General features: G+C 43.4%; 1 protein-coding gene across 2 annotated transcripts; it reads right to left on the minus strand.

The window, feature by feature from the left end:
• Positions 1 to 1,655: 1,655 nt before the first annotated feature.
• Positions 1,656 to 15,682, minus strand: ZNF892 (zinc finger protein 892). 2 transcript variants are annotated; one of them, XM_082427217.1, is made up of 5 exons: positions 15,368 to 15,682; positions 14,477 to 14,565; positions 11,487 to 11,589; positions 10,896 to 10,982; positions 1,656 to 8,914 (listed from the first exon to the last, which is right to left on the minus strand). In XM_082427217.1, the coding sequence occupies exons 1-5, from the start codon at positions 15,657 to 15,659 to the stop codon at positions 7,647 to 7,649; spliced, it is 1,839 nt and encodes a 612-aa protein (XP_082283343.1). In that variant the 5' UTR covers positions 15,660 to 15,682; the 3' UTR covers positions 1,656 to 7,646. The 2 variants fall into 2 exon arrangements, with proteins under 2 accessions (XP_082283343.1, XP_082283342.1); XM_082427216.1 differs by having other exon boundaries at positions 1,656 to 8,926.
• Between the last annotated feature and the right edge of the window lie 4,948 nt (positions 15,683 to 20,630).

Raw genomic sequence — 20,630 nt, forward strand, 5'->3', positions numbered from 1 at the left:
GCTGGTCCAGCCACAACACTGGCTCTGGGCTCACTACAAGTAGTATGGGCCTAGGTGAGTACTTCAGGCACTTCTAGCCAATAGCATCATTATAGGCTGAGACTGACAACACAAAAACAAACAAATAGAATAAAGTTGGATGGTTACTCCTGATGTTGTTGGGCAAAGTGGTAAAAGAAAAGGATAAACTCAGAGATTTAAATTCCCTTCTCAAGTGCATATGGAACATTCTCCACAATAAATCACATTTTAGGCCACAAAACAAGTCTTAAAATTTTTAAGAAGACTGAAATCACACTAAGTGTCTTTTTTGACCACAGTGGAACGAAACTAGAAATGAATAGCAAAAGGAAAACTGGAAAATTCACACATATGTGGAAATTAAACAACACACTCTTGAACAACCAATGGATCAAAGAAGAAATCACAAGGAACTTAAAAAATATCTTGAGACAAATGAAAATGAAAACACAACATACTAAAACTTACGGTTTGCAGCAAAAGCAGTACTAAAAGGGAAGTTTATAGTAGTAGATGCCTACACTAAAAAATAACTCAAATCAACAACCTAACTTTATACCTCAAGGAAGCAGTAAAAGAAGAACAAACTAGGGACTTCCCTGGTGGTCCAGTGGTTAAGACTTCACCTTCCAAGGCAGGGGGTGTGGGTTCGATCCCTGGTCGGAGAGCTAAGATCCCACATGCCTTGCGGCCAAAAAGGAAAACCACAAAAACAAAAACAAAAAAAACACCAAAACATAAAACAGAAGCAATATTGTAACAAATTCAATAAAGACTTTAAGAATGGTCCACATCAGAAAAATCTTTAAAAAAAAAGAACTAAGACTAAAGTTAGCAGAAGGAAGAAACTAATAAAGATTAGAGCAGAAATAAATAAAATAGAGAATAGATAAACAATAGAAAAAAAATCAATGAAACTAATAGTTGGGTTTTTTTAGTTTGGTCAATGAGATTAAAGGAGGAAAGAGAGAAGGAAGAACCATACTGTAAACACACACACACAATTTTGGTGCTTAAACAGGTATTATATTTATCAAACTCATTGGACACTTTAAATGGGTGAATTTATTTATCTAAAAGTATACTTTAATAAAGTTGATTTCATAAAATGCCCAAAAGCCAGGTTTTTTTATTGGAGTAGTAAAACTGACAAACCTCTGGAAACACAATCAAGAGAAAAGGAGAGGATACAAATAAGCAATTCCAGGAATGAAAAAGAGACCATAACTACAGATAAAACAGGGATTTTAAATAAAATAAAAATATTTGAACAACTTAATGGCAAAAAAGATAAACTTTTAGAAAAGCCTAACTTAAAAAAATTCAAGAAGAGATAGAAAAACTGAATATCCCCTAAAACCAGTCAAAAGACACACTATACAACAATAATCCCAGTTTAACAGGTGAATGTAACTAAACATTCAAGGAGCACAAACTCTTCCAAGTGTAGGGAAAATCATTAAGTTGCGTAAATCCCAGGAATGCAAGTGTTCTTTAACATTAGAAAATTTATCAATGTAATTTACCACATTAACAGATTAGAGAAAACCATACAATCATCTCAAAAGATGCAGATTTTACTACTGTTCATTAAAAAAAAAACTTTTTTTAAATAAAAGATTAAAAGACACATGTTATATTCATCATTTTATTGGGCTACACCACCATAAAGCTTACATGATGGACAGGTCATATAAACAGCTATACCAATACCTAATAGTCATACAGCACTTGATAGCTTACAAATCACTCTGCACCCATTATCTACCTAACCTAGCCACTCTCAAGGAGGTATGACATTTTAAAATATGTATAAATGAGGAAACAGATTTAAAAGGATGACGTGATTTGTCCCAAATCCCAATTATTTTCCTTCTTTATTTTGTTGGTTCTCTGTGATATCCACACATAGATAATACATAATAGGGAAAAAACACAAAATTCTGAATCTAATTCTCCAGTGGTTCTCACATGTTCTTGGAGCAAAGATACAAATAAAAATGTTTAACCTCATAGTTTATATTCTTAGTCATATTTATCCTTCCTTCTTGAATTTGTAAACTATAATTAAATGCTGGTATTTCCTCAACTTAAAAACTATAGTTCCCTCAAAGCTAGATGACACTTGCAGCCTGATAGTTTCTACCTTCCAACTAGGCAATGTATCTTTGGGGAACAAGTGAGCATTCCTCTTGGTCCTTACTTGGTTACAAATGCCCGGTGTAAGCTACAAACCTTTGATGCAACTTGACCTGCCATTTCAGTGTCAGATGGAGGATGTCATGGGAAAGATGGAGTGGTGATTTCCCCTATTTCTCTAAGTATAGCTAAAACCCCTGGACGTTCTATAGAAAACAACATAAGATTCTGAAAGGTGGAGAGAATACAGACAGGCTGGGGACCTCTGGACCCGAAGAACAACACAGGGCTCCTTGGGTTTTCTTTTTGCTTCATTTGTCCCAGACTGGGTTCTGAAGAAGCAGGCAATCCAGAAACACCAACAAGCACAGACCAAAAAAAAAAAAAGCCCAAGAAAAGTCTGCTCTTTCTAGTCAAAGGACTAGGAGAAGAGCAGCTTAGCAAGACAGAAAACTTTTAGACAAGAACCACCCTACTCCGGCCAGAGACCATGGAAAAACACTGTGGTCTTATCAACAACCAACAAAGGCCAAGTGGGGAGCCTACACATCCACCCTCACAGGCTGTAATGAGGCTCCTCAATGCCCCATCCCCACCCTGAGTGGTGTCAGAGAAGGTCAAGTGAGGGACAGGATTGTCAAAGCCAACCCCTCCCCCATCCCACCCCAGCAGTGTCACCAGGGACCCTCTGGGGAGACTACGCTTCCAACCCTACCCAGGGACAAGACGTCTCTCTCCTTCCTTACTGGTGTGGTGTCAGTGGAGGCCACGTGGGGAGCTGGAACTCCTCCCCACCCCCAGCCCAGCAGTACTGAGGATCCCTGTCCCACGTGTCAACAGAGGCCAATGATGGGCCGGGACTTCCAACACCAACGTATACTCATAAGGCAGTGTCCCCCCAACCCTTTCCACCAGAGCAGTGTCAGAGGAAGACTGCCCAGACAGAAGCTCCAAACAGAGTCAGAGCCTCATAATACTCAAAATGTCCAGATTTCAATGGAAAATCACTCATCACACAAAGAACCAGGAAAATCTCAACCTGAGTGAGATGATCCACAGATGCCAACACTGACATGGCACAGATGTGCAAATTACCTGACAAGGATTTTAAAACAGTCATTATAACAATGCCTCGGTGAGCAATTACAAACACACTTGACACAAATTTAAAAAATAGAAGTCTCAGCAGAGAAATAGAATAGAGAATCAAATGCAAGTGAAAAATACAATAACTGACGTAAAACCCAATAATGGGCTCAAACAGTAGACTGGAAGGGACAGAGGAACCAGTGAACTTGAAGACAGAACAACAGAAAATACCCAATCTGAACAACAAAGAGAAAATTGCTATGGACTGAACTGTGTCCCCCAAATTTATATGTTGAAGCCCTAACCCCCAATATGACTGTATTTAGAGATGGGGTTTTTAGAAGGTAATTAGGTTAAATGAGGTTATAAGTATGGGGTCTTAATGTGATAAGACTGGTAGACTTCTAAGAAAAGGGAGAAAGAATTCTCTCTCTCCACACCCATGCACTGAGGGAAGGCCGTAAGAACACAGCAGGAAGGTGGCCACCTGCAAGCCAGGAAGAGAGCTCCTACCAGAAACCAAATCAGCTGGCCCCTTGAAACCAAATCATCTTGGCCTTCCCAGCTCCAGAGCTGTGAGAATTAAATCTCTGTTGTTTGAGCCACCCAGCCTATGGTACAGGCACACCTCAGAGATATTGTGGGTTCAGTTCCAGAAAGCCACAATAAAGTGAATATCGCAACAGTGAGTCACATACTGTTTTTGGTTTCCCAGTGCATATAAAAGTTATCTTTATACTGTAGTCTATCGAGTGTGCAATGGTATTATGTCTAAAAAACAAGTATGTACCTTGATTTAAAAATACTTTATAGCTAAAAGATGTTAACTTTCAGCGAGTCATACTAGTAACATCAAAGACCACTGTTCACAGATCACCATAACACATATAATAATAATGAAAAAGTTTGAAATATTGAGAGAATTACCAAAATATGACACAGAGACACGAACTGAGCAAATGCTGCTGGAAAAATGGCGCCAATAGAGTTGCTCAACTGTGGGTTGCCACAAACCTTAAATTTGTAAAACAAAAAGAAACAATCCCACAATACCTGCAAAGCGCAATAAAATGAAACACAATAAAACGAGGTCTGCCTGTATTTTGTTTTGGAACCCAAACAGATTAAGACAGGTTTTGGTACCTAGAAGAGGGATGCTGCTCTAACAAATACCTAAGAATGTGGAAGTAGCTTTGGAACTGGGTTATGGATAGAGGCTGGAAGAGTTTTGAGGTGCCTCCTAGAAATATGGGTATTAAAGGCCATTCTGGTGAGGTCTCAGACCTCAGAAATGAGGAACACATCGTTGGAAACGGGAAGAAAGGCAATCCTTGTTGTAAAGTGGCAAAGAACTTCACTGCACTGTGTTCCAATGTTCTGTGGAATGTAGAACGTGTGAGCAATGAAACTGGATGTTCAACAGAGGAGATTTCCAAGCAAAGTATTGAAGGCACAGCTTGGGTCCTCCTTACTGATTAGAGCAAAATTCGAGAGGAGAGGGACTTCCCTTATGGCACAGTGGTTAAGAATCCGCCTGCCAGTGCAGGGGATACTGGTTTGAGCCCTGGTCCAGGAAGATCCCACATGCTGCAGAGCAACTAGGCCTGTGTGCCACAACTACTGAGCCCGTGCGCCACAACTACTGAAGCCCACGTGTCTAGAGCCCACGTTCAGCAACAAGAGAAGCCACCGCAATGAGTAGCCTGTGCACCTCAACGAAGAATGCCCCCACTCGCCACAACTAGAGAAAGCCTGTGCACAGCAACAAAGACCCAACCCAGCCAAGAAAAAAAAAATTCGAGAGGAGAGAGATGAATGAAAAAGGAATTGTTAACCCAAAAGGAACTAGAACTTGGAGGTTTGGTAAATTCTATCCATGTTGCAAAACACGAGAAAACTTGTTCTGAAGAGAACACTAAGGGCGAGGCTGAGCAACCATTTGATAAAGAGATCATGGGTGTGACTCATAGATTTAATCAGCCATCTCAGCAGAAGCCAGGGACAGAAATGGGACTATACCAGCAGAAACACAGCCAGCTGGGATTAAAGGGGATAGAAAAACCAGACAAATGAAGGAAGGCTGCTGGACTTCTTAGATACTATAGGGCCAGACAATAGAGCTTATTCAGCTGCAAATGTGCGCCATGCTTCAAGAAAGGGAAGAATGACTCTGAAGTCGACTCAGAGATCTTGAGGCTGCCTCCTCAGCTTCAAAGGGTGGGGACATCACCTTGGTTTCAACAGGCCAGACAGCCTCCAGCCACAGTTCGGAGGAAGGGCTGCCCAGCAGAGCTTGGCAGCAGGATGGCTGCACTAGCAGGTCTGGAAGGTGGGACACAAAGCTAGAGAGGTTTATCCTCACCTGAAGATCTCATGGAGTTTGCTTTGCTAGGTTTTGGGCTTGCTTGGGATCCATCACCCCTTCCTTCTTTCCTACTTCTCCCTTTTGGAGTGAGAACGTCTACCTTATGCTGTCCCACAATCGAATTTTGGAAGCACATCACCTATCTGGTGTCACAGGTTCACAGCTGGACATGAATTTTGCCTCAGGATGAATGATACTTCAAGTCTCACCCATATCTCATTTATGTGATATTTAGACGAGACTTTGAACTTGACTTTAGAGTTGATGCTGCAATAAGTTAAGACTTTGGAGGTTGTTGGGAGGGAGTGGATGTATTTTGCACGTGAGAACATGAATTTGGGGGCCAGGGACTGAAATGCTATGGACTGAATTGTATCCCACCAAAATTCATATGTTGAAGTGCTAACTTCCAATGAGACTGTATTTGGAGAAAGGGTTTTTCAGAGTAAATTAAGGCTACATGAGGTCATAAGGCTGGATTCCTAAGCGGATAGGACTGGTGGTTTTACAAGAGGAAGACAGCAAGCGCTTTCTCTCTTTCCATGCTCAAGCACCAAGAAAAGGCCATGTAAGGACACAGCAAGAAGGCAGCCACCTGCAAGCCAGGAAGAGAGCCCTCATCAGAGACCAAGGCCAACACATTGATCTTGGACTTCCAGCCTCCAAAACTGTGAGAAATTAATCTCTGTTGTTTGAGTCACCCAGGCTATGGCACTTTGCTAGGGCAACCCATGCAGACTAAGATAAAAACGTACCAAAGAGTTAAGTAAACAGAGTCTCAGGAACCTGTGAGACTAAAGATCTAACATTTGTTAGAAGGGTGGGGGTGGGGGCTGAAAATGTATTCAAAGAAATGGTGGCTGAGAATCCCCCAAATCTGGCAAAAGACACACACCTACAGCCTCAAGAAGCACAGAAAGCAGGATAAACTGAAAGAAATGCACACTAAGACATCACAGTCAAACTTGTAACCACTAAAAACACAGTACTCAAAATGTTTGCAAAAATAATCTTCAAAGTTTCAGTGAAAAAAACCAAATATAAAGATGTCACCCGCCTCTATTCAAGAGTAAAATGATGAAAGGTAAGGATTTCTAGTGTTTTCAAGTTGTTTACAACCTAATATGCAGCGTCAGTTCAGGTCTACAGCTAAATTAAACGATGGTATGAAAAAGCCTAGGGTACAAACTACATACAACTGAGGAAAATTTTTATAAATATGCACATTCTCAGGTAACTCAGCTTAAAACAGGTTGAAAGCATCAGAGGTCCCTTCTGTAGTCTCCCTTTCTAGGTTGTCAGTCTTGACCCTTGGAGTTAATGTGATTCTTAGTAGGTAACTTCTCAATGAACATGGTCTAAAAGACCAAAAGTGCAGAAGTGGACTTGCCAGGCCAACATTCCTTGGCTTCAAGGTGGAAACTTTGTGACCAACTAACAAGCCTGACTGATATTTTTCCTGGTTCTTGGTACTCATTTGAGTAGTTATCTCAATCAACATTTCCTGAGTTCATCCCCCAGCTCTTTTTGTCTATTCTTATTATCCACCTCCTAAGTGCTCTGGTATTTAAGACCACAGACAACGTCCCTTCCACCACCACTCTCAACCCTGTACAGGTTCACTGTGAATTGCCAACCTCTTATTTCCACCCTTGCAACTTGCCTAAAAGGACCATTTATCCCTTCAAAACTTCATCTCCTTAGCATTATGAGACCACCTACCCCAGCCAAGATGGCCTCTTTCCATCATGGCACACCCTATTTCTCTTGCAAGGATTTGGTAGCTTACACACACATTAGGGTGTTGGAAATAATTTTCCCCTCTCTCCAGGGAAATACACAACGTCCTCTGTTACTTTAAAAAATGTAAAACCCTTCTTTCATACTCTAAATAAGCTATGTCCCATATCAACAATGACTTCTCAATTAAATCTTTTTTTGTAACACAGTCTTAAATTCCTTTGTAGCCCTCACAGCATGTATAGTAATTGTTCAATAAATGTGTTCTGAATATACTACATGTACATGACCTTTATCCAGTATGAATTCTCTTTTGCTGGCCAAAGGCTGAATGCTTACTAAAGGCTTTTCCATATTCCTTGGTTTTCCCTCCAGAATGAGTTTTCTGATGTTGAGAAAGGGATGAACTCTGGCTGAAAGCTTTTCCACATTCCTTACACTTATAAGGTTTTTCTCCAGTGTGAGTTTTCTGATGCTTTGTAAGAGATGAGCTCTGGCTGAAAGCTTTTCCACAATCCTTACACTTGTAAGGTTTCTCTCCAGTGTGTGTTCTCTGATGACGAATAAGGGCTGAGCGGTCACTGAAGGCTTTGGCACAATCATTGCATTTGTAGGGTTTCTCCCCAGTGTGAGTTCTCTGGTGTTGAGTCAGGGCTGAACAGTAGCCAAAGGCTTTCCCACATTCATTACACTCATAAGGCCTCTCCCCAGTATGAGTTCTCTGGTGCTGAATAAGGCCTGAACGATCACTAAAAGCTTTCCTGCATTCATTACACTTATAGGGTTTTTCTCCAGTGTGAATGACCTGATGCTGGGTAAGGAATGTGCTTTGGCTGAAGGCCTTCCCACATTCATTACACTCATAAGGTTTCTCTCCAGTATGAATTCGCTGATGTTGAGTGAGGTATGAACTCTGATTAAAGGCCTTCCCACATGCATTGCATTCATAGGGTTTCTCCCCAGTATGGATTATATGATGCCGAATAAGGGCTGAGCGGTGACTGAAGGCTTTCCCACATTCGTGACATTTGTAAGGTTTCTCTCCCGTATGAATTCTCTGGTGTAGAGTAAGGTGTATACTCTGACTAAAGGCTTTACCACATTCATTACATTCGTAGGGTTTTTCTCCTGTGTGAATTCTCTGATGTAAGACAAAAGCTGAGTAGTAACTAAAGGCCTTTTCACACTCATTACACTTCCAAGGCTTCTTTTCTGCACAAATTTTCTCATGTTTCATTAGATCTGAATTTTGTTTCAAGTTCCTTTTAAGTGAATCACAATTGTGCCGTCGCTCTCCTTGCTGCTGAACAAGTAATGTCCTCCGACTAAAACTTCTTCCAAATCCATCACATTGGTAACTTCTCTCCCCAGAAGGTTTCTTCTGAGGGACAACCTCTTGTATTAAATGTTTCTCATGGTTTTCCTGCTGACTCTCTAAAGAATCCTCACATTCACTGGAACTTTCCTTTGGAAATCTCTCTATTAACACCCCGGTGTTAACAGGGGCTGATTCTTCTTCAGAAATGTCCTGCTCTGGAGTTAGCTCCTTGTATTCCGGTCCTGTATCCCAGTCTCAAAGAAACAAAAATACAATGTATCATTTCCTACACTGAGAGAAAAATAATTGCTGTGGTAGGAAAATAACAAAACAAACAAAAAATGCTTACAGGGGACAGAGGAACTTGTAAGTTCTCAAAAATAGTCCTGCAACCTTGAGAGAGCATGAGAAAAGAAAGATGACTGGGCAAAGCAGTGCTCAACATTCCTGTATCCAGCAGGGGAGGAAATGAGAAAGAATAACAGAACAAGACTAAACAGAGGTGATGGGGAAAATAGCAAATAAGAAACAGGGTCTGGTGGAGACTGGACTGGGATCTGAAAAACATGGTCTCCCATGCATTGCCCACTGTCACCACCTCACCAGAGCATCATGCCCTGAGAATGTCCATCATTAGCTGATCTTACCACCAATCTTTTCTTGTTCCAATATGTCCCAATCACTGCTAGCAGACTAACCTTTTAAAAGCCTACCTCTTACACAAAAATCTCTGTTGGTTCCACTGTCTCAAGGTGAGACACAAATCCTAGAAGCTAGCATTCAAGGTAGTCCAGATCTACAAATTCAATTAGTAATTAAAAAGCAACTGATCATCTCTGATCGTGCCACACCGAACAAATTGGAAACAGCAAAACAGAACCAACCTTTACAAAAAAATAAGTAGTGTGTGGGGAGGGGAAGGTCAAATTCCCACATGCTCAGATTGGTCCCCAACCTGTCAGGACACCTGCCCCCCAGATTCCAGGCTTCTTAGGAAGAGTTTGGGGGAAAACCCTGCACTGCTAGAAATGTTTAAATATTCTAGGCTTAAATGGTCATTAATATCCATTCCAACCATGACTCTACATGAAATAAATCAATACAATATAACATTCTCAATGACGTATCATAATCAAGGAAGTGGCTAGGATTTTAAGGATAAATAGGTAGAAACAGCTTAAAGGAAAATGGACTTTTAGCTAAGGGGAGTGGAAGAATTGAAGCCCCAAACATTTGCAGAAAACACATGGTTAGCGGAGGATAGTCAGAGACTTGCCTGTCTCGTGTTAAGGGTTCGAGTTGAACAGAGAAGATAAAATGACTAGGCAGGTAGGTCTTGAAGGCAGGTAGAGGAATACAGAACTGGCAGAGTAAACAACTCACTGTGGGAAATCTGGCAGTATTATGCTGCCTAATTAGACAAGGATAAGAAAGTATAATTAAAAGCTAAAGAAAGTATAATTAGCTGGTAGTCTACTGCAGTATCCAGTTTGACAGAAGTGATAGGCTCAAATCCATGACATCTTTCAAAAGAAAAGTTAGCAGGACTTAATCATTAGCTATCATTTGCTTAGCATATAGCCAGGTACTGTTCTAAGCATTCCCTTGGGTTATTTCATTTGATCCTCACAACAACCCTATGAGTTAAGTGCTACCATTACCCGCATTTTACAGTTGGGGAATTTGAGTCACAGAAAGAATAATTAATCTGTTAAAGCTCACAGAGCTAGTAAGTAGTTCATATTGGCTTTGAACCCAGGAAGAGTGGTTCCAAAGTCTGCACTCTTAACCACTATGCTATGCTACCTCCACTTAGAGAAGAAGGCAAGGGACGACTCAGAGATCAATTTATAGTCATTGTTCGGAGACAAAAAGTCACGTTATCCTGCAGAGATAAAATAACATATATGAAAAAACCTGTTTAGAGCCTTGCACCCAAACAAATTATTAACAAACATTAAAATGTTGATTTTATTTCACCTTATTTGGGAAAAAGAATTGGTTTGAAAGGGTGGAAAGTACTGACTTTCTAAAAAATAAAATTATGACTCTATAACAGATCAGCATCCACAGACCTGGAGTATGGCCCAGGAGAAAGGCACTTCACTTCAACCTTTCCATGGGTCTAGCGAAATCTGGAAAGGCTCCTCCACAAGCATTGCAAAGATGTTTTTCCCACTGACCATCTGGGTTTTACGTTCACTGTTTCCAAAAATCACTCACCTGGACTAGTTGCTTTTGAGACTTCTCTCTCCAGCTCCTCCCCACACTCCAACCGAGAGATTACATCAGGCTTGGAAATTGGAAGCCCTGTTTGTGGAGAAAGAAAAAGGAGTCTGGTAAAGAGCTCAGTGTTAGCTCCTTGGTCGTTAGAAAAGACAGTCAGTATAAAAGAGAGAAAGGTCGGTTCTGGATTTCTCCCTCAAAAGCGCTCAGAAGAAGGTAGGAAGATTGATATGGGGTCTATTTAAGTTCAGAATAATTGAATGACTTTTTACCTCTCCCTATTAAAAGAATAAGCACCCATCTATTAAGAGGTGTTTTTATTAGAACTTTGTCTCAACATCCTTGGTCAGGGAGTAGGGAAAAAGGACGCTACCACCTAGGCAATTACGATATAAAGGTGTCCACTTCTAACTCTAGAAGGTTTAAACTTATATCCAGAAACAAAAAGAAGAAATTGCCTGCATCAGACCTTACACAGGGATTAAGAATCTTTGAATCTAAGAACCTCAGAGCTCCTAGGAACTGAGGAAGAAAAGGTACCACACTGGGTAAATTCCCACACTGGGTGTGGGCCGGGGTGATGCTTACCCAGCAAGACCAGATTCCTATGCTTCTCAGGCACATCTCCTTGAGGAGCGTTCAGCTGCCCCCACTGGGTGACAGCCTCAGCCATATCCCTGATCATCGACTCCTGAAAAATGGAACACATCAAGTGCTCACCAAGGGACGTCCTTCCAGAAGCCTCTGGGAAGGACTCAAACAGACAGCATAAGAGGAGAAAGACAGGAAGGACAGGAAGGTTAGACAAAACAACCTCTACCGTCCCTTCCAATACTAAGATTCTCTGGTGTATTTGGAGTCACAGACTCGCTCCTTACCTCCACGCATCAGAATCGCATGTAACCTGCAAGTGCGAAGGAACACCTGCAGGGTAATATCTGAAGGTACCAAGTTACTAGTTTATGTGGTGAAAAGTTAAATTATAGAACTACAGAAATCCTTACTATTTGGCAATAGTGGAGATATGGGAAAGTGGAGATATGGGATATCTCCCAATATGGGATATGGGAAAGTGGAGAAAATATAATTATGAATGAAGTATTTTCTTTATGGTATGGTTTTAGAATACAAGAGATTCAAGAAATATGAATTATTTTTCTCTCTCGTTTTCCTTTGAGAATAAAATCAGTCCAATATATTTTCTAAAAATTAAGATGTTTGCTACACATGTCACAGTATATAGATTTGTAAAACAGTATTTCAAGCCCAAATTATCAGAGTTCCGAAAGTGTTCTTGCCATTTCTCCCCAGTCAGTCTGACCACTCTCCCACCCGCCTCCACCATCTACTCTCTAACCCATCATACACTTCTCCTCCTGCATTCTCTGTGCTCCAGTTGCCGACTGCCCTTTGGCTGCTTGAAATGTATGTCATACTCCCTCCCTTCTGCCCCTTTACACGCATTGCTTCCTGTCCCTGAATGTTCTCCCCTTGCCCCATCCTTTCAGCTATCTTAATCCTACTCACACTTCAGATCTCAGCTCAGGGGTTACCTCCTCAGGGAAGCCTTCCCTGACTCTCTGGGTGGTAGCACCATGTTCCTTCCCTCCTCTTGGGTTATGCACGCATCAAGGGGACTTTGTGATTAACGTCTGTCTGTCCCATTAGACGCTAACCTCCAAGAGAGTAGAGGCCAGGTTTAATTTTGCTCAGTGAAGCAGCCCTAGTCTCTGGCACAGAGCAGGAACACTATGAATATTTTTCAAAGAATTAAAAGAAGGTGAAACACTTGAACAAGAATTAAGTTTAAATGGGGTGTTCTATAAAAGTGTGCCTGGTAACAGAGGTGGGAGGGGAAGAGAAGTGTATCAAACATTGAAAACATTACAGGAGTGTTTACTTTACCTTACCTTAACCTAGATGACAGGCACAAAGTTTAGATCATCTACTAAAATGTAGGGAGAGTGAGCAGGGTGGGTAATGCTCCTTTGAATCTAGAGCTGAATCGGTTTACTGCTGATAAAACAAATGTCTAATAATTGTTCTAACTCTATTAAAATTTTTTCCTATACAACTTCAATGTAATGGAGTCACATTGAAACAGACCAGTCCCTGGGATGCTAGCAAATGAACCAGTCATGGCTTTCTTTGAAACACCACTTTTGCCATAGCCCCTGAATATATGTGTATATACATATATACATGTATATATGTATACACACACACGTATATACGTATACATATCCTCCAAAACCAACTGGTAAAATAATTCACATCATGACATAAAGTTAAAAGGACTACCTACTTTGAAAATCCCCTGCTCAAAATAATTTAAATCTTTTTCTAATACTTGAACTATGAAATCACTTCCCTTTTTATTTAAGATATGGTTCCTTAAGGCCACATGCCTCAGGAGTGCTCAACACAACCCATGCAATTTGTACAGTCTCTTTTCTTTACAAACAATGCAGCAGTAACAGACTACCTAGCAGTTCCTTTCAGACTTTAGTTCTGAGAAAACCTCAGCAATCATACTCATTTAAGGAGCTGCTGCTCAGGGTGAGTATGTGGGGGGCTTGAGGGCACGGGGAGACCAATCACGCACTGTCCAGCAGATGCTACTGACTCTCTCTCCTCTTCCCTCTGAAAGAGATCTACCAGTTCACATCAGAATCAGTACTGGTGTTTCTTCCTAGCGTTTTGCATGGATTGTCAGCACCTGGATGCTGTGAGGCAGGTCTGAGGTTGACAGGCAGTCCCAATGCCTTTACCACGGGGTCTGCCATTCTGCCAGTATCCTAGGCCAGATCCTACAGAAGCATCTTGACTAATATCTCTCCAATCATTCACAGCATGTTTCGTCTTGCTGGGCCTCTAAAAACTTTCATGGGGCCTCACCTGCCTTTGGAATAAGATCCTGTGTGGATTTTTCCTGTGGTCTGGCTACAACACGCCTACATTTCCCTCATCACACTCCACCTCACTCCACAGTGACACACCTTCTCCCTGAAGACCTCTGACTCTCTCATCACTTGGAGACTTTTTGCCAAAGCTGTTCTCCCTCTTGGAATATTCCTATATTCTATTTTTCAACTACCTACTCTCTCTTGTCTCCCAAAATGCAGCTTTTATCCCAGCATTTTACCCCCAAATACTCTAGAGGATGGAAAACCTCTCCTAAGGTCTTTTATGACTTGTCTGTACTAGTAATTTCTCTATTAAAAAAAAATATATATTTCTTTTTGCTGTTTAACTATTTTACTTATCTATATCTTATTTCCTCAGTAAACTTCACAAGGCAGAGGCAACTGGCTTTTATTCCTTTGCATCTCGCCAGGAGGCCAATTACAGCACTGAAGAGCTTGTAAGTGTGCATCTAGCACTAAGCGGATAGAGAAGTGATGCCAGGAGGGAAAGTTCTGTCCATGTGAGGAGCATTTACTATCAGGTTCACCGCTCATCATTTTATTAGGATGAAGCCAGTGGTCTAGGGACCACGGCTGAGCAAGTCCATAACAATGCTAGAAACCATATTCACGTTCTGAGAACAGAAAAAAAAAGAAGAAATTTAAACCCACCTGGGATGCAGGGGTCAGCAGCACAGTGGTCAGGCCATTTTCTTTTGGGTTTCCAGCATGGGGAAGGTCTGAATTCTCAGAAAGTGACCCTACAAGTGGAAATAGGAGCCACAGTGATTACCCTTGCTTGCAGTACACTCACAGAAACTGCCACACACAACTACTTGTCACCTAAAAAGAGTCAACACAGGGAACCAAGGGACAATCCCACAACATCTCTTATACAAGACAGTCATGACCATGGCTGCCTCAGTTTCCTCCTATGCGCCTCTGCCCTTAAACTCCAGTAGAACTCTGTTACGAGATCCTGGACCCTTAAATACATATTTCCATTTCTCATCTGCTGAGTGTAGTCAAAATAATCTCAAAGGCTCGGTGTGTCAATCCGTGCCTCAGTGAGTCACTCCTGTTCTATTCCAGGCTCACAGGATGAAAGACTAGTTAAATTCTTTTTGAACACTGGCTTTTCAGATACAAAACTGGCTTTCTCAGAAAAGCAATGGGCCTGTGGGGAAAAAAATCCAAGTACTCTAAACAAATCCTGTGACTTCTCGAATCCTCACTTTCCCCATCTGCCAAATGGGTCAAATATGATAGTCTCCTTCCTCCATAACCGCCTTATGAGGTTCCTGTGAGAACAAAAGAAAGTCATTATCAAAAGCCAAATTGTCAGATCTGGTGATTTGGGGGTGCAAGAGGCATACGTCATCCTAAAGACCAGCAGGGCAATGTAGGTAGCGGGCTCCCCTTAAACCCCAACGTGAGACCAACTGGTAGGAATGGGCTCTCTCCCAGAGAAGTGATGCTTGTCCTTCCAGAGCTTGCCCCAGCCAGAGGGCAGCCTTTCTCCTTTTTTCTCTCCAGCAGGCGGCATCCCTCTGAAATTCTCACCTCTGCCCTTAGGCTCCATGGCGACTTCCTCCCCGCCGGCGCAAGTGACGACCGTGGGAGAATGGCGCGACGAACGCACTAGGGGCGGGGGGTCCACAGCTCTAGTCCACCCCGAGGCCCGGGAACACGCGCGCGACTCTATAGCTGGGCAGCCCGGTGTCCTCCACCCGGGGGCCCTCCACCGCCCTCCTTCCGGCCACTCAGACTCAGAAGGACACGCGCTCAGCCCTCCTGGAGCCCAGGCTCGACCTCGCGAACAACACTGTGGAGGCCCAGCCAGCGACAAAGGCATCTAGGAGCCGGCCGGGCCGAGTCGCGCCGGCCCGAACCGCTACTGAACTACAACTCCCAGAATCCTCCGCAGGGCGCGCGCGCGTCACCGGAGGACGCTTCCCAGAGGACCCCGCGGGGCCGCCTCTGCCCCCGGCCCTGCGTCTCTGCGGTGGCGCGCGGCCGTGCTGGGTCTTTAGGAGTGCTCGGCCACTCGGAGAGCTCTTTCCTGGACGCTCCAGGGGCCGCCCCTTCCTCAGTGTGTACTCTGGGCTTCGACCCCGGAGGACGTGTTCGGCCGCGCCAAACCCCGCCTCAAGAGGGAAATTCACTCCCCGCAACTGTAACTGGCAGAGGGCGGCGCCCCCCTACCCACCCAGGATTCCTCCCTGGCTGCTGTGGTCCCTCGGAGGGGAGGCGCCCGCGTTCCAAGGATGTTCACCCCACCACGTCGCTTCCCCTGTACTGCGCCTCCACGACCCATTGTCGGGGGGCAGAGATTACCTCAAGTAAGCAGGGATGTTTATTCCATGCTGCACCTCGAAATAATGAAAAGCAGAATCTCAGTCCCGGAAAGCACCTCAGTCCGGCCCCCAAGAAGCTATTAGTTAATAGTTCGTACCGCTGACCTTAAGGTGCCTGGAACATGAAAGTCTTTCAAACTCCCAAGGAGCTCTAGGACACGTCAGCTGGGAGTGGGGTTATCTTCAGGCTGGTGCATGTTCTCACCTTCCTTCCCACAATAAACTGGCCAATTTGCTATCCAGCTCAAGTTCCCAAGAAAGAAAATCAAAGTACCTAACTGTCCCTGCTTGGGTATAAGCCACAGCGTCTGTTTGTCCTTTCTCTAATAGAATCCCCAACTTTTAGCTAGGCTTAAGGCTGCCTGGAGTAAAAATGGCATCTCTCATCGTCCCTACCTCTTGCAAGGGGCATGAGAGCAAAGTGATTCTTAAAGGGAAGAAGAAACTCCTCCATGCTGGCTGGAACGCAGGCTAGTCATTGCGGATGGTGTGGACAAGGTTAATACCCTAGGAACGGCAAACCAATAAGACAGAAGGAACTGAGCCCCTAACATTTTGGTGGAACAGAGCTTGGGCTTTAATGTGGGAGAGATGTAAACTCCTGTTTTGTAGAAGCCACTATTATACTGGGTTTCTGCTATACAGATAATTATGCTTATCTCCTAATTCATCTCTAGGTTGGCTGATTTTGGTCTAATCAGCTAGGGCTGGGAGGAGAGGGTGCATGTGATAGAGAACACAGCCCTACCAGCTCAAGCTGGAGGGAACCAACACCCCCCTCTCCACCCCCACCCGCCATCAGCAGGAGGTATGGAGTGGGCAGTTTCTTTCAAAAAATAGTGTGTGAAAGGTACCACCAGTTGACATATCTGGAACACCTGGGAATACCTTTCTTCCTTTTGTTAACTATCACCATGAAATTCCCTTTCGTTACCAGATCAATGGGCAGTTCTCAGTCCTCTTCACTTTACCTATGAACAGTAGTTGATAAAACAGACTAGTGCCTCCTGGAAACACTCTGGTTTTCCTCCTTGACTGGCCACTCCTTCTCAGTCTCCTTAAGTAGTTCTTCCTCCTCTTCTCCCTAGCCTGTAAACCAGTGGTGGTCAAACTATAGCATGGTCAGGATCACCTGGAGAGCTTGTGAAACCATAGTGCCGAACTTCACCCCTATTCAGGATGTCTGAGGTGGGCCTGAGAAATTGCATCTCTAAGAAGTCCCCAAGTGATGCTGAAGCTGCTCATTTGGGAACGAACTAAATGTTGGAATATCCCAGGGCTCAATCCTTGGACTTTGTTTCTTTTCCAATCAACACTTACTCCTTGGTAATCTTGTTCATTCTACATATTCTAAATACCATCCAAATTTAGTCAACTCCCAATTTATCTCTCTAGCCTAGGCTTCTCCCCTGACCTTGAGCTGTCTCCTCAACCTCTTTACTTGGATGTTCGATAAATATCGCTGATGTAGCATGTTCAGAAGTGAACTTTTGATGTCTTTCCTCCCCCACTGTAGTTTTCCCCACCTCAGTAAATGGCAACTCCATCCCTCTATTTGCTCTGTTCAAACACCTTGGAGTCACCATTCTTCTCTTTATCTCACCAGCCACATGCACTTCCTCCCCAAATCCTGTTGGCCATACTCTCAAAATCTATGCAGAATCTGACCACGTCTCACCACCTCCACTGCTACTACACTTGTCTAAGCATCCATCATCTGTTGTCTGGATCGCTGCAAATGCCTGCTAACTGCTCTCACTCCTACTCTTGCCCTGCATATTCTAGTCTCAACACAGTGCTCCCCTATCTCAGAAAAAAAGCCGAAGTCTTTACAGTGGCCCGCAGAGCCCTTCAAAATCTGCATCACTGGGAATTCCCTGGTGGTCCAGTGGGCAGGACTCGGTGCTTTCACTGCCATGGCCCGGGTCTGTGCGGTGCAGCCAGAAAAAAAAAAGGCTGTATTATCCACATCCACTAACTCTCTGATCTCATCTTTGACTACTTTCCCCTCCTTTGTTCTGCTGCAGCGACACTGGCATCTTTGTCACTTGTCAGTCAAGTGAACATGCTTCCACTACGGAACCTTTGTGCTTGTTCCCCTGTCTGGATATCCTTCCCCAGATGCCCACATGGCTTGCTCTCTCACCTCCTCCCAGCCTTTGTTCATCTTCCCTGTGAAGCCTTCTCTGACCACTCTATTTTTTTCCCCCATAGCACTTATCGCTTGCTAACATATGATTATTAATTTTGTTTACTAGGTGTCTCCAACACACATGCACCACAGATTAAGCTCCATGGGGCAAGGAGTATCACTAGAGTATTTACTGGTACTTAGATGATCAACAGCTGTATGAGAGTATGCTCTGTACTTGTAGAGAAGGAATAAATGCCTGCAACTAATATGGCCCTCATTGCTTTTCTTGGTTCTCATTTGTGTGCTGTTGGAAAACCTGGACTTCCTTTATAACTCTGCTTTTATTTGCACAGGTCCAACGTTTGAACGGACACTACCAGCTGGCCCAAGTGCATAAATTGGTGTCACAAAGCAGCACAGAGGAATTGGAACCCCTTGGGATTAAAAACCCATTGGTCCCCAGTGAGTCCCCATTGTCTCTTAAGGGTGGATTGACCTTGAGCTTTCCTAAATTTATTAAAGTTCCTAAGTTTAAATTTGAGAGTCACTGTTTCCTTCTAGTCTGTCTTTGTGTTTGCCAAAACAACCTGCCAGGAAAGCATCCTTGCCTTCCTCAAGAAGCTACGGTGCCATCAAAGGCCATGAACTTTGACGTGAAAGTTGACGTAAAGAGAGGTAAACAGGGAATCCGTTAATAACCATGGAAGAGGGAAAAACCGAAAAGTAAAGAAAGGGTTTGGGTGGCAAACAGGTGGAGGTTTGAGGGACATGAGATTCAAGAGAAGAGAGAGTTACTAAAGGTCTCAGGCAGTCAGAGAGGAAGGCAGACTTGAGACAGGAAATCGAGCTTGGATTGAAATAGCAAAGGGAATAAATCAGGCATGAGTCCTGTGCCTGGTCACGTTACCTCTGGGCCTCTGCACAGACCCTCAGCTCTTTGCTCCATCTCAGCTGCCAGAGCCTGGAAGCGCACTCAGCCTTGTGACTGCACCACCTGCAGTGGGACAGTTATTGGCCTGGGCGGGCCAGTCTCTCCCCTTGCTTGCCACAGGCCAAATAACTGCACACTGCAGGTTCCTGGCTCCTGGTACCACGCCCAGACTTGATGTGCCACACGATGGGTTGTGGGATCTGGCTATGATGCAACCTGAAAATGCGAGGAAGATGGGAGGGATCTGATCAGATAAAATCCTTCTGCTTCTCTGCCCATCACCTGCTCCAAGGCGTGGTTTCTCCACATAGACTGTCTGGATAATTCTTTTTTTTTTTTAATTTTTAAATTTTATTTTATTTATTTATTTATACAGCAGGTTCTTATTAGTTATCTATTTTATACATATTAGTGTATATATGTCAATCCCAATCTCCCAATTCATCCCACTACCAACACCCCTCCCTGCCACTTTCCCCTTTGGTGTCCATACATTTGTTCTCTACAAATGTGTCTCTATTTCTGCCCTGCTAACTGGTTCATCTGTACCATTTTTCTAGGTTCCACATATATGCGTTAATATACGATATTTGTTTTTCTCTGACTTACTTCACTCTGTATGACAGTCTCTAGATCCATCCACATCTCTACAAATGACCCAATTTCGTTCCTTTTTATGGCTGAGTAATATTCCATTGTATATATGTACCACATCTTCATCCATTCGTCTGTCGATGGACGTTTAGGTTGCTTCCATGACCTGGCTATTGTAAATAGTGCTGCAATGAACATTGGGGTGCATGTGTCTTTTTGAATTATGGTTTTCTCTAGGTATATGCCCAGTATATATGGGATTGCTGGGTCATATGGTAGTTCTATTTTTAGTTTTTTAAGGAACCTCCATACTGTTCTGCATAGTGGCTGTATCAATTTACATTCCCACCAACAGTGCAAGAGGGTTCCCTTTTCTCCACACCCTCTTGTCTGGAGAATGCTTGCAGAGCCAAGCAGATGCACTTGCTGAATAACCTACCATCTCTATTCTCAGCCCATTGTGAGGCAGTGGCCAATGGGGAATAGATTGCCTTGCTTTTCTTCCCATCCCTCCCTGTTTCACTTCCTTTTCTTCACTCTTGCTGCCCTAGGTTTGTACCTCATAAAGCACCAGCTCTTAATTCTTGCCTCAAGCTCTGCTTCCTAGGAAATTTGGGCAAAGACTGGGAACGTGGTCTCTGACTCCCCCATCCCTCTAATGGCCTCATTGTTTCAGGGGAGAACTGTGGGGGCATGAGCGGTGTGATTCATGCTGGAAGTAGGAGCAGTTGTTAGGACCAGCTGAGTAAGGCTGAGGCCCAGGCTGAGACTCAGTTCAAGTAAGGAGGAGCTGGAGACATTGGGAGAGAA

The sequence above is a fragment of the Balaenoptera physalus genome (genome assembly GCF_965194825.1).
Source record: "Balaenoptera physalus genome assembly, chromosome: 15".
NCBI lineage: Eukaryota > Metazoa > Chordata > Mammalia > Artiodactyla > Balaenopteridae > Balaenoptera > Balaenoptera physalus.

Bases quoted from the DNA above. Each gene is read 5' to 3' on its own strand.
- ZNF892 (XM_082427216.1), bottom strand. From the start codon at position 15,659: ATGCCTTTGTCGCTGGCTGGGCCTCCACAGTGTTGTTCGCGAGGTCGA. The intron at 14,566-15,367 runs GTGAGAATTTCA...TTCCACTTGTAG, and splicing joins CATGGAGCCTAAGGGCAGAG to GGTCACTTTCTGAGAATTCA. The intron at 10,983-11,486 runs GTAAGCATCACC...CTCCACAAACAG, and splicing joins TAGGAATCTGGTCTTGCTGG to GGCTTCCAATTTCCAAGCCT.